The sequence below is a fragment of the Theropithecus gelada genome, chromosome 11 (assembly GCF_003255815.1).
Source record: "Theropithecus gelada isolate Dixy chromosome 11, Tgel_1.0, whole genome shotgun sequence".
In the NCBI taxonomy this organism is placed as follows: Eukaryota; Metazoa; Chordata; class Mammalia; order Primates; family Cercopithecidae; genus Theropithecus; species Theropithecus gelada.
The window spans coordinates 31,544,553-31,558,766 of record NC_037679.1 but is presented as its reverse complement, the minus strand read 5'-3'; the positions used below and the strand labels follow the sequence as shown (position 1 = coordinate 31,558,766).

At 34.0% G+C, this 14,214-nt stretch overlaps 1 protein-coding gene across 1 annotated transcript in view; it reads right to left on the bottom strand.

Moving 5' to 3' along the window:
- The window catches only part of TRHDE (thyrotropin releasing hormone degrading enzyme), a 419,008-nt gene that overhangs the window by 201,974 nt on the left and 202,820 nt on the right, over positions 1 to 14,214 (bottom strand). Inside the window, exon 5 of the mRNA XM_025402213.1 lies at positions 13,363 to 13,476. Within this exon, the coding sequence (XP_025257998.1) occupies positions 13,363 to 13,476 (114 nt within the window). The remainder of the gene's footprint in view (positions 1 to 13,362; positions 13,477 to 14,214) is intronic.

The window sequence follows — 14,214 nt, the reverse complement described above, 5'->3', positions numbered from 1 at the left end:
GATAGGCAGAAAAAGGAATTGAACTTCATTCTAGCTAACTGTAAAGTAGTATTACTCTAACGCTAATGAAGATAATCTAACTAAATTGGTAAAATAGGTCTGTGAGACTTAGAGGGCATTGATGTTCCATACTTATTTGAGTGTCTCCCATCCCTAATGAGAAACCAGCCAAAAAAAAAAAGGCAGGGGGGCATCCAGTAAGTGTTTATTAAATGAAAGAAAAAAAGAACAAGTCAGTGCAGATTAATCCTTGGAAATATTTGGTCAGTGAAGATCCGAAATATGACAGCAAAATACTTAGCAATAAATTGAAAATGTTATCTTCTTGTAGGAAGCCAAATTATTTTTAGGCCTGGTAAGTTATATGTCCTGTCACCTCTCTAAAGAAGCCAACAATTTCAAGAAAACTTCCCTGTTTTAAAACTAGGGCAACAAATTTGTTTATACAGTTTTTTAGTTTTTAATTAGTCATCATCAATAGTGTATCATGATTCAAGTGCCTCAAATTGGACCAGTCATGCGAATAGTTAGGAACAGAATGTAATTAATGCCAAATTTTCCTCTGAAGGGGCAATCGATCTAAACTTGTCTTTAATCAGGAAACTTATAAAATAAACAATATTTAGATGAAAATATTCCACCATACTACCACCACTGCCACTACAATCAAAAGAGCAGAAATCTGCTTTTTTAGTAACCTGTCTTGCAAGCAAAGCTGTGATGTTTAGGGAAAGAAGCAAGACTCAAAAGCATAACTTACATGAGCAGAAAGATACTCAAAAATCTAATGAAATGGCCATTGTAAGTTGGTTAATCTGAGCAAACATTATAAAATATGCTTGAGTCCTGTAATATAAAAATAATAGGTAGCTAAATGTTCTGATTGTTCTATGATTTTGCTAATCCTCTGAAACTTACCATGCCCAATTTTACTTTTCAAATATATCTATGAATGTGAACAACCTGACTGAGGTGATGGCTCTGTATTTTTGAGCTGCTCTGTAAAAAAGCTACTTCTGACAGAGGTGTGATCAGTCAGCTAAAGCCTTAAAAAAAAAAAAACCTAAATTTATATACATCTACTAACTGAAGCCACCAAGCAAAAGATAAATACAAAGTACACAAGAAACTGATAGATACCAATTCCATATTAATATTATCATGAGATTTATTCCATAGAAATTAGCATGAGTGGCTTATTTTAGGTACTTGACAATTCTCTGATGGAAATAAATAGAATGAATGAAATATATGAATGAATGGAATGAGAAAAAAATATAGCAGCAATACATCAAACTAACTTATATACAATTATTGACCTAGTATACCATTAACAGCACTTAAGAAGGGCCTCACTGAACTATAAATAAAATCTGGAGAAGAAAAACTAAAATGATTAAGGGAATTAATTGGACACAGGTGTTTTTGAAGTGGGTGCTAAGGGGAGAAAAGCATTCCCATGTATCTTCATCTTTAATGATGCATATGACACAAACTGACAAAAATAAGACTGTAATCAGTAGAATTTTGTTTCATCAATCCTAGGAAAAGGTACAAAGCTAAAGACGTAACAATTTTCAAAGGGAGCTCACTCAAGTTTGTGAATGGTATATCCACAGAAGTTATTCAGCTCAATGTCAAAATATGTTCTACCAAAAATCTTTTTTGAATTCATGGTTGAGAAGAGCTGCCTGAATGGCAGAACTGAACAGTGATCTAGCCAATATAACACTCCTCAGACTTCAAAAAAAAAAAAAAAAAAAAAAAGGACAATAGAGAAATTATGCATTCTCCAGATACTGGCAGGTCTTACTCTATTTCACAGTGAATTAATATATGTCAAGTGTTTAGAGGTTCAAAGTAAATGCTATATGAGTCTTTATAATTAAAACGGTTAAAGGAGTAACTGAGGCAAAATCTTCATAAACCTCAAATTACCCTTTTTTTCCTAATTTTCTCTTCACAGAAGGCTCTTTTCTATTTTTCTGATTTTTTTTTATTGTATCACTTGAACTCACTACTTTTATTTCTGGCATCCTTGTCTAGTAATATCTTGAACAGTATTAAAGTAACCTTGATAAAAAGAAAAAAGAAAAGTCCCATAAAGTGTTATGGACTGAGATAATCACTCCTTGCTTAGAAATGAGTTGTGTTCTAATGTCTTTTAAAACATATAACTGTCTGGTTAAGGATGATTAATAATTAGAAAATTAATGAATTTTTCTTTGGTTGCCCTCTGAGTCCCCAGCTTTTTTTAGTTTTGGCTATGTTTATGTTAGAGGATTTGCAAGGCAAATTTATTTTACCTGGGGACATGCTGAATAACATCAGATGTTGAACATTCATATATTAAAAGAGAATAACGTTTTTACCAGGAGTGGTGAAAAGGACAGATAAAAGAGTTGTCTCATATGCTACGGCCACTATTATATGTTTGAGAATAATAATGTCTAAGAAGACATTTTGTCATTTTGGTATAATTTTTGGATTATCAATTTTTTGGTTTATCAAGTGGTGTCTGACAGTTTTGTAGCAAGCTGGAATATTCTGCTTATGAACTGCTCTTACTTGAAACGAGAATGAATAGGTTCATTTTCCCTGTGGTATTTCTAGATATGAGAAAGGATGGCCTTGCATTATTGTTAGACTCCAGGTTTAGTAAGTGTTTTCTTCTTAGAAAGTGTCTAATGCTGTAAAGTTACTGGTTGGTTTTGAAACTCCTACAAAAATGCAAAAGGACATTGACTCTATGCAAATCCTAACACAGTGCTCAGAAGAAATACTTTATTCCATAGGGAATGCTCATTCATCTGAAATCTCTAGGTTTAAAGTATACAAAACTTGAAACAATCTTTCTGAGCAAAATGACTCTGCTTTAAAAAAAATCATCCTTTAAAAACATGTATAATTTTTTAAATTTTCAGCTTTATTTTACATTTTAAAAATTCATGTAAGAAAGAATGTGAGGTAATGTGACTAACAAACCTTCCAGATACTTACCTGAGTAGATAGAAATATATGTGAATATACAGTGAATATACATGAATATTTATGAATTATGTTTGTTTTATCTTCCTTTTCTAAAGATATCTTACTTAGTAAAAGCTGGTCTTTTATTTGAAGCAATGAAAGAAACAGATTTTCATTTCCTGAAACTTAACACATCTTTGTAACATTGAGGCTCTTCAAAAGTTTCTATTTCCCAAGCAACTGTGAATCCAAAGTCTTGATTTTTATAAAAGAACTACAAGTGCAAACAAAATGAAACATGTATATATTATGTATTCTTCAGTTGTAGTATTACACTCAAAAATGTATTTGTGCTACACAATTTCTACATCAGTTAATATACTTCAACAATTAACAAAGATTGTCCAGCCTTACTCATTCATCTTTCTAACAGATATTCTTAACATTGGTACCAATGCTACAATAAGACATGTTCTAAAATGTACAGAATTAGTCCCAAAAATGAGAAAAAAATGTAAATATAAGTTGTTATTGCATTAGCCTCAGTGAAAGCTAGTTTAACTCGTTAGTGTAACAGGTACAGCTCTTATTCTAACTGTTTTTGGGTTTTTTTTGCTAAAAATTATTAATAACTCTTCAGTCTCCACTGGTTAGATTCCAGTGTCAGGCCTGCTTAACTCTGACATTCTTTTTGAATTATCTGAATACATACACCCTTGGAGTTCTAGTCTAATCCTCAATGCATGGGGCATATGCACATTAGGATTCCTCAAGCATGTACTCAGAGTACAGCTACAGCACAGGAGATATTTTGCTTTAATGGCACTAGCTGCTGCTCTCATTGCTGCTCTTATATCCTCTTCGTAGTTTCTTTGTCTTTGCTGTAGGCCCATTATCCACCAATGCCAAAATCTGCTCTAACTGCAAATGCTAGGAGAAAGGTTTACCTTTCTCCTATAACAGTGAGCTGCAGGTTCCCAGTTCCTCTTAAATTGGAAAAACATGTTTCTATTCTTTTTTTTCCCCCATTTTTTATTTTTTAGGTTGTAAATTTTTTTTAATACACTTTAAGTTCTAGGGTACATGTGCACAATGTGCAAGTTTATTACATATGTATACATGTGCCATGTTGGTGTGCTGCACCCAGTAACTCGTCATTTACATTAGGTATATCTCCTAACGTTATCCCTCCCCCCCTCCCTACAATAGGACCCGGTGTGTGATGTTCCCCTTCCTGTGTCCAAGTGATCTCATTGTTCACTTTCCACCTATGAGTGAGAACATGCGGTATTTGGTTTTCTGCTCTTGCGATAGTTTGCTGAGAATGATGGTTTCCAGCTGCATCCATGTCCCTATAAAGGATACGAACTCATCCTTTTTCTTAATCCAGTCTGTCACTGATGGACACTTGGGTTGATTCCAAGTCTTTGCTATTGTGAATAGTGCTGCAATAAACATACGTGTGCATGTGTCTTTATAGTACCATGACTTATAATCCTTTGGGTATATCCCCAGTAATGGGATGGCTGGGTCATATGGTATTTCTAGTTCTAGATCCTTGAGGAATCGCCACACTGTTTTCCACAATGCTTGAACTAGTTTACAATCCCACCAACAGTGTAAAAGTGTTCCTATTTCTCCACATCTTCTCCAGCACCTGTTGTTTCTGATTTTTTAATGATCGCCATTCTAACTGGTGTGAGATGGTATCTCATTGTGGTTTTGATTTGCATTTCTCTGATGGCCAGTGATGATGAGCATTTTTTCATGTATCTGTTGGCTGTATGAATGTCTTCTTTTGAGAAGTGTCTGTTCATAACCTTTGCCCACTTTTCGATGGGGTTGTTTGGTTTTTTTCTTGTAAATTTGATTGGGTTCTTTATAGGTTCTGGATATTAGCCCTTTGTCAGATGAGTAGATTGCAAAAATTTTCTCCCATTCTGTGGGTTGCCTGTTCACTCTGATGGTAGTTTCTTTTGCTGTGCAGAAGCTCTTTAGTTTAATTAGATCCCATTTGTCAATTTTGGCTTTTGTTGCTATTGATTTTGGTGTTTTAGACATGAAGTCCTTGCCCATGCCTATGTCCTGAATGGTATTACCTAGGTTTTCTTCTAGGGTTTTTATGGTTTTTGGTCCAACATTTAAGTCTCTAATCCATCTTGAATGAATTTTCATATACGGAGTAAGGAAAGGAACCAGTTTCAGCTTTCTACTTAGGGCTAGCCAATTTTCCCAGCACCATTTATTAAATAGGGAATTCTTTCCCCATTTCTTGCTTTTGTCAGGTTTGTCAAAGATCAGATGGCTGTAGATGTGTGGTATTATTTCTGAGGACTCTGTTCTGTTCCATTGGTCTATATCTCTGTGTTGGTACCAGTACCATGCTGTTTTGGTTACTGTAGCCTTGTAGTATAGTTTTAAGTCAGGTAGCATGATGCCTCCAGCTTTGTTCTTTTGGCTTAGGATTGTCTTTTTTTTTTTTTAAATTTATTTATTATTATTATACTTTAAGTTGTAGGATTGTCTTGGCAATGCGGGGTCTTTTTTGGTTCCATATGAACTTTAAAGCAGCCTTTTCCAATTCTGTGAAGAAAGTCATTGGTAGCTTCAAGGGGATGGCATTGAATCTATAAATTACCTTGGGCAGTATGGCCATTTTCATGATATTGATTCTTCCTATCCATGAGCATGGTATGTTCTTCCATTTGTTTGTGTCCTCTTTTATTTCACTGAGCAGTGGTTTGTTGTTCTCCTTGAAGAGGTCCTTTACATCCCTTGTAAGTTGGATTCCTAGGTATTTTATTCTCTTTGAAGCTATTGTGAATGGGAGTTCATTCATGATTTGGCTCTCTGTTTGTCTGTTACTGGTGTATAAGAATGCTTGTGATTTTTGCACATTGATTTTGTATCCTGAGACTTTGCTGAAGTTGCTTATCAGCTTAAGGAGACTTGGGGCTGAGACAATGGGGTTTTCTAAATATACAATCATGTCATCTGCAAACAGAGACAATTTGACTTCTTCTTTTCCTAACTGAATACCCTTGATTTCTTTCTCTTGCCTGATTGCCCTAGCCAGAACTTCCAACACTATGTTGAATAGGAATGGTGAGAGAGGGCATCCCTGTCTTGTGCCAGTTTTCAAAGGGAATGCTTCCAGGTTTCTCCCATTCAGTATGATATTGGCTGTGGGTTTGTCATAAATAGCTCTTATTATTTTGAGATACGTTCCATCAATACTGAATTTATTGAGAGTTTTTAGCATGAAGGGCTGTTGAATTTTGCCAAAGGCCTTTCCTGCATCTACTGAGATAACCATGTGGCTTTTGTCTTTGGTTCTGTTTATATGCTGGATTATGTTTATTGATTTGCATATGTTGAACCAGCCTTGCATCCCAGGGATGAAGCCCACTTCATCATGGTGGATCAGCTTTTTGATGTGCTGCTGGATCCGGTTTGCCAGTATTTTATTGAGGATTTTTGCATCGATGTTCATCAGGGATATTGGTCTAAAATTCTCTTTTTTTGTTGTGTCTCTGCCAGGCTTTGGTATCAGGATGATGTTGGCCTCATAAAATGAGTTAGGGAGGATTCCCTCTTTTTCTATTGATTGGAATAGTTTCAGAAGGAATGATACCAACTCCTCCTTGTACCTCTAGTAGAATTCGGCTGCGAGTCCGTCTGGTCCTGGACTTTTTTTGGCTGGTAGGCTATTAATTATTGCCTCAATTTCAGAGCCTGCTATTGTTCTATTCAGGGATTCAACTTCTTCCTGGTTTAGTCTTGGGAGAGTGTAAGTGTCCAGGAAATTATCCATTTCTTCTTTCTAGTTTATTTGTGTAGAGGTGTTTATAGTATTCTCTCATAGTAGTGTGTATTTCTGTGGGGTTGGTGGTGATATCCCCTTTATCATTTTTTACTGCATCTATTTGATTCTTCTCTCTTTTCTTCTTTATTAGTCTTGCTAGCAATCTATCAATTTTGTTGATCTTTTAAAATGGACTAAATGGTCCAATTAACAGACACAGACTGGCAAACTGGATAGAGTCAAGACCCATCAGTTTGCTGTATTCAAGAGACCCAGCTCACATGCAGAGACACACATAGGCTCAAAATAAAGGGATGGAGGAAGATCAACCAAGCAAATGGAAAACAAAACAAAACAAAAAAGCAGTGGTTGCAATCCTAGTCTCTGATAAAACAGACTTTAAACCATCAAGATCAAAAGAGACAAAGAAGGCCATTACATAATGGTAAGGGATCAACTCATCAGGAAGAGCTAACTATCCTAAATATATATGCACCCAATACAGGAGCACCCAGATTCATAAAGCAAGTCCTTAGAGACTTACAAAGAGACTTAGACTCCCATACGATAATAATGGGAGACTTCAACACTCCACTGTCAACATTAGACAGATCAACGAGACAGAAAGTTAACAAGGATATCCAGGAATTGAACTCAACTCTGCACGAAGCGGACCTAATAGACTTCTACAGAACTCTCCATCTAAAATCAACAGAATATACATTCTTCCCAGCACCACATTGCACTTATTCCAAAATTGACCACATAGCTAGAGGTAAAGCACCCTTCAACAAATGTAAAAGAACAGAAATTATAGCAAACTGTCTCTCAGACCACAGTGCAATCAAACTAGAACTCAGGACTAAGAAATTCAATCAAAACCGCACAACTACATGGAAACTGAACAACCTGCTCCCGAAGGACTACTGGGTACATAACGAAATGAAGGCAGAAATAAAGATGTTCTTTGAAACCAATGAGAACAAAGATACAACATACCAGAATCTCTGGGACACATTTAAAGCAGCGTGTAGAGCAAAATTTATAGCACTAAATGCCCACAAGAGAAAGCAGGAAAGATCTAAAATTGACACCCTAACATCACAATTAAAAGAATTAGAGAAGCAAGAGCAAACACATTCAAAAGCTAGCAGAAGGCAAGAAATAACTAAGATCAGAGCAAAACTGAAGGAGATAGAGACACAAAAAACCCTTCAAAAAATCAATGAATCCAGGAGCTGGTTTTTTGAAAAGATGTTTCTATTCTTTAAAAAGAAGTTTATATTTTCAGTAAGGAAAAAAGTTTGCTTATAGAGCAAATCATCTATATTTCAGTTAGTCAATGATTTTCTCAACTTCTGTTGAGTAAAATTAAATAGCTTTAAAAGGCAGGAGGGAACAGAGAAAGGAAAATGCAGTCAGCGAAGAGGTCCATTTCAAAGACTGGGATTCCATGAGACCCAAACAGGAACGCTTTCTACTTTCCTTATGGTCTCTCAATGTAAACGTCACTTTTAAGCAACTGAACAGAATCAAAAAGACCAAAAGTCCTTAGGTTCAGCCCTAAGAAGCCTTTAAATTTCTCACATTCACTGGGTATCAGTCATTTCAGTATAAAATATCAATAAATTAAAACAATTGGATCACCTTCTAGTTTATTACTTTAGAGGAGTTATTTTGCAGACTGAATTTTAGTTGCATTAATAATAATCTTTATGCTCAGGTATGTGTCCTTACGAAATTTAGGAGAAAAATTCCAGTCTGCTGACTTTATCAAAGTATAACTTATGTTTTTGGTGGGTGAAGCTCTTTATCTTCCCAAGTTCTTTAATGAAAGAACATATGCTCATGTTTAATGATTCTCATTATAGAAGCACTTTCTTGTAATGCTACATTCCAGAACCTGAAGTAGTCACCTAGAATATAGACCACACGGATTATAATGAAACCTATGCAATATACACAGGGGATATGAGTTGACCTGCGTCGGCACCAGGTCTTTAAAATGAGTTCTCCATTGCAGTATTTTAACAAGCAACTTTTTGCTGTAGTAAAATTATTTTAACGTAAACTTTTTTCAAATTAAAATGATCAAGAGTTGTTAAAGAACAGTTACTGTGCTGTGTCAGTTCTTCTTTTTATCTGTTTTGAGGAAACACAATAAGATTTAATATGATTGCTGTCAATGGCATACTATAACTTAATCCATCCAATAATGTTGTCACTAACAGCCAACTTTGATAAAATAACATCAGGCAAAAAGACTATTCATGCCATGAATCCTCTTTGAAATGTGTCTTCAGCCCTAAGCTCAGGAGGTTGTTTCTAATGATCTTGACACTTCTCTTTGATGAATGAAACATTATCTAAGGCTTACGTTCCTATGGAATAGTCCGCATTGCCAGTATAGATAAGAATTTATTTGGTGAGACTGAATTTAGATACCAAGTTTATTTTGTATGCATAAATAATTGGTATAAGCCTAAGAAGCCAAAATGGATTACTAGGATTGGAAATGTTAGAGTATCTATATGTAAAATTGATGTACTTTTCTAATAGAGAATTTATTTTCCCAGGCCCATGATGCCTACTCACATTTGTATAGCAGTTCATACATTTCAAAGACCTCATAAGTTATTTTGTCTTCAAAAAAAATTATGTGGACATACTAAGTCACTATAATTCTCCCATTTTTCAAATGATGAGTTAGGGGAAATGCCTTTCTTGGAATCCAAGCTTCTTATTTCCAATCTATCCCCCTGACTTATGTCATACTCCCTGTAAAACCCCATATCTACAAAATGGTAAACTTGATTAGTTTGCTAGAGGACAAAATTATCACAAAATGCTTATTGTGATAATTTTATTATATGTAGTATTCCTTAATTCTATATCAGAAACTGGCTCTGAAAACACACATACATACAACCTAAGATTTTACTAACAGTTAAGTGAAGTATATTGGCCTAAGTCAGAACAAGAGCTTCCTTAACAATACTATGTAATTCTGGGCTTCTTTATTGCTAGTCCATGGAAGGTAGATTGCCATAGTATCTCTCTAGCAGATAAAATTGTTTTTCAGTGTTTGAGCCTTGATGCCTAAAAAAGCACTGTTTTTGAGATTAATGGCAAAATAGGTCAACTTCCTGAATTTCTTTACTCCTGACATGAGCCTGACTCCTGGTTTTTCTATTACAGGCTTAGGTCTAGTGAACCTTAAGCCATGCACTTACAGGAAAGCTTTTATGCATATCACAATAGTATGAGTTACTGCTGATGCAGCTGTCACTCTTATTCTTCTGAGTATTTCTTTCACTCTTTTGCTGATGCCATTATGAAAATTAGTGCTGGCACAGCCTTCAAGGCACTTAATATCCTCTCTTATTTATGTGGTTATCTTATTCTTAACATTTTGTTTGCAAAGAAGGTATTAATTACATATGGAGGGGCAGAAACTCTATAGAGTTTCTACTTGTAGGTTTTCTGGATTTATATTGAGGTATCTCACAAACTAAAAAGCAAAAGCAATCAAATAGCAGAAAGTTTTTTAAATCTATATAACCTAAACACAAAAACACATCATGACCTGTAATCCCAGCACTTTGACAGGCTGTGGTAGGTGGATCACCTAAGGTCAGGAGTTTGAGAGCAGCCTGGCCAATATGGTGAAACCTGGTCTTTGCAAAAAATACAAAAATTAGCCCGGCATGTTGGCTCACACCTGTAATCCCAGCTACTTGGGAGGTTGATGTACGAGAATCACTTGAATCTGGGAGGCAGAGATTGCATTGAGCCAAGATGGGGCCACTGCATTTCAGCCTGGGCCACAAAGTAAGACTCTGTCTCAAAAAAAAAAAAAAAAAAAGGCCATCATAATAAGACTTGTTTCTTCTCATTATTAACTATGTAATTAAATGTGATGGAGTTTACTGTTTCATTTTTTACTTTAATAGGATGAGTTTTCTGTGACACTGTAATTGTTCTGTCATTAGTTTTCATTTCTTAATTATTAAATATGGATTTAGAAGTAATCAAATCTTATATCTGACTAACCTCTAGGTTTTTATACTTCTAATGGATGGTCTGTGTTCAATTAAGAACAAAATCTCAATTGTCTTATTTATACTCTGTGTTCATTTTCAATACCTCTAAAAAATATTTTCCAGAATTCCTATATTTACAGTGTAACTGATAAAATGATGAAGAAATATGAAAAGTCATTCAAAGACAAAATTTGGAATGAGGACACCGAAACTGAAGATATATTACCATGCTAAAAAAATCAAAAGCTGTCAGTTTTCACCCCATCTAAAATTCTGTTGACTACTTTTAAATCTAAGATGTATTTTTCATAATGGTGAATAGAAAGAATTTTATCACAAGTATCTGAATGAGCTAAAAAAAGCAATACCTATGCATAACATGTCACTTGTAATAAGGACATCTTTTAATATTGAAACATAACAAAATTATAAATCAGTAATAATCCACAGCATAATAAAAATTAAATGAGAAATTTAAACAAAGTTGGTTGAAAGTCATCAAAAACCAAAAGATACTTTTGGAAGTGTTTCAGTAACTGTAAATATTTACATTTTAAAATTACACATTTTTAAAAGAATACTTTCAATAATATGACATTGTATTGCTTATTTTTCTTCAAAGTCATTTAAAGCATTGTTAATTTGAATGCCAAAATAAAACACTTCAATTAAGATATTAAAATTATGTTATACATCTATAAATACCTAGGCACATAAATCAAATAAACTTATCTTATACATTTGTGCAACTGAATTATTTTGCCTTCATAAAATATTGGTAAAATTGCATGAAAATAATTGAAACACGTTGATATGGTATTACTATCTTCACATTTTTGTTAAAGTAATTTCATTTTTTTTTCTCAGCAGGAGTCAGTTAAATTTATGTTGGAGAAGTTATATGATGACTTACAGATGGTTTCATATTTTACCTTGGTTTACGTGTTCTTCAAATTATACTTGGAACAATAACAAACAAGTAGATAACTGCCTATTAATACTTTAGAACATCAAAAGGGGGCAGTATAAAATATTTTTGGAAGCAATCTATCCACTGACAGATGAATGGATAAAGAAAATGTGGTGTATACATGCAAGAGAATACCATTCTGCCTTTAAAAAAGAAGAAATTCTGCCATTCGTAACAACATGAGTGAACTTGGGACATCAGGCCAAGTGAGATAAAATAGACAAATACTACATAATTCCACTTGTATAAGGAATTTAAAATAGTCAAATTCACGGAAGCAGAGAATAAAACGGTGGTTGCCAGAGGCGTGGGGGAGGAGGAAACAAGGATGTATTAGACAAAGGGTACAAAGCTTCAGTCAATGCAAGATGAGTAAGTCCTAGAGATCTACTGTATAGCATAATGTGTATATTTAATAATTCTGTATCATACACCTGAAAACTTGCTGAAGGGCAGATTTCATGTTGTGTTCTTACCACCAAAAAACAATAAGTAAAGAAGACAGGAAGAAAATTTTAGAGGTGATGAATACGTTTATGGCATAAAACAAAAGATGACCATTTGTGTTATGAATGTACACTTATCTCCAAACTCATCAAGTTGCATACATTAAATATGTACAGCATTTTGTATGTCAATCTTGCGTCAATAAAGTGGTTTAAAAGAACATATATATGTGTGTATATATAGGTATGTGTATATATGTATGTATGTGTATATATGTGTGTGTGTGTATATATATATATAAAATCACCTATGCTATGTCAAAAATAAAATTTGAGCTTTTGGAAGTTGATAAGTATTGGTACATTGCAATTTTTACTTAATTTAATAGTATCACTTTAAATAAATTTAAAATTTTAATTTCAGAACAACATATATGTATCCTGGGTTCTATTTAATAATTACACTGTCGCTTATTGATCAGTGAAAGCTTATATAAAATGAAAAACTGATATAAAAGGACATATAGCAAAACTACACCCTCCTTCTACTTTTTCTTCTAGGATGCCCTATAATAGCACAGCTTAAGGCACAAAAACCTTTCTTCAAGTTCTGACATTCCCAAAGTATAGGTATAATATGAATAACTCTTCGTAAATAAAATTAATGACCTCTTATTAAGTCATTTAATCCTAAAATACATATATCTACAACAATAATACATCATATCTTTTAGATGGTTTTTGTGTTTTATCTCATCAATGAGATGTCAAGTCCTCATTTTTCTATGTTTGATATATTCTGTATATTTAAAATATTATTAACTACTCTTGACTTCTTTATTTTAAAGGACAATTTGCCTTTACTATAAAATACTACAATTGAAAATATTTCTATTTAGGTAAATTGTGGCATTTTGAAGCTAATGAATAGCAAATCAGATTATATAGTTCCTAATAAGTAAAAGATGACTCTTTAAGAATACTAACATTTAAATTTTTGATTACATTTTATCGATACATTTTCATGCATCAGTTGGTACCTTTAGCCATGTCTAATGATGATATAAGCCTAATGTAACACTAGATCAGCCTTTTACTAAAAGTTTCAAATAATTCAAGGGCACTTACCATGTTCCAGCCAGGATAGAGGTAGTCTGTACCAACAAATTCAAAGTAGTGAGCAAACCCTTCCTTCAGCCACACGTCTTCCCACCACACAGGCGTCACGAGGTCACCAAACCACTGCAGTAACAAAATTAATGGTCATCAAATAAAATAAAATCTGTCCCCAAACTATTTTATTTAAAATTACATGTATTAAACTATGATTATTATAACTGGAATTAATTCCCCAATTGATTTTGTGATCTTAAACTGTATTGTGGCAAAACTGTATTGATTTATTTGACTACTTGGGTGACACTAGTTTTTTTATACATGCTTTCAGAGAGTAACAAAAAAGAATAATCAATGAACACAAAAGAATATTTGATTTGGAGAAGAAAGGGCTCAGGAGAGAAAAACTGATGAGAGCTGTCTTCAAATATGTGGAGACCTATTATGTAGAAAAAGAAAGGCTTGTTTCTTGTGACCCTACAAGTGACAAACCAAGACTAATGAATGGAAATTAGCATGGGTAAATGTCTGCTGAAAACACAGAAAACCCTCTAACAGACTGAGATGGCCAAAGATGGGAACATTCTGCCTTGAAAGGTAGTGAGCAGTTCATCACAGGAGGTATGTAAGCATCACCCTCTAGTGGCACAGGCAATTCAGAGAAGATATTTGCTGATTGATAAAACTAAGGGTTTTTGAGGTCCCTCACACTTGACTCTCCATGATTCTATTATAATAAGGATTTAGACCAAAAAAAATTCTCTAAGATGCCTTTATGAAAAATCATGTAATTTTAAAAGGTATTTTGATTAGATAATGATGTATTATTCCGAAACTTGCTTAGTTTAGGAAAACGTTAAGGAA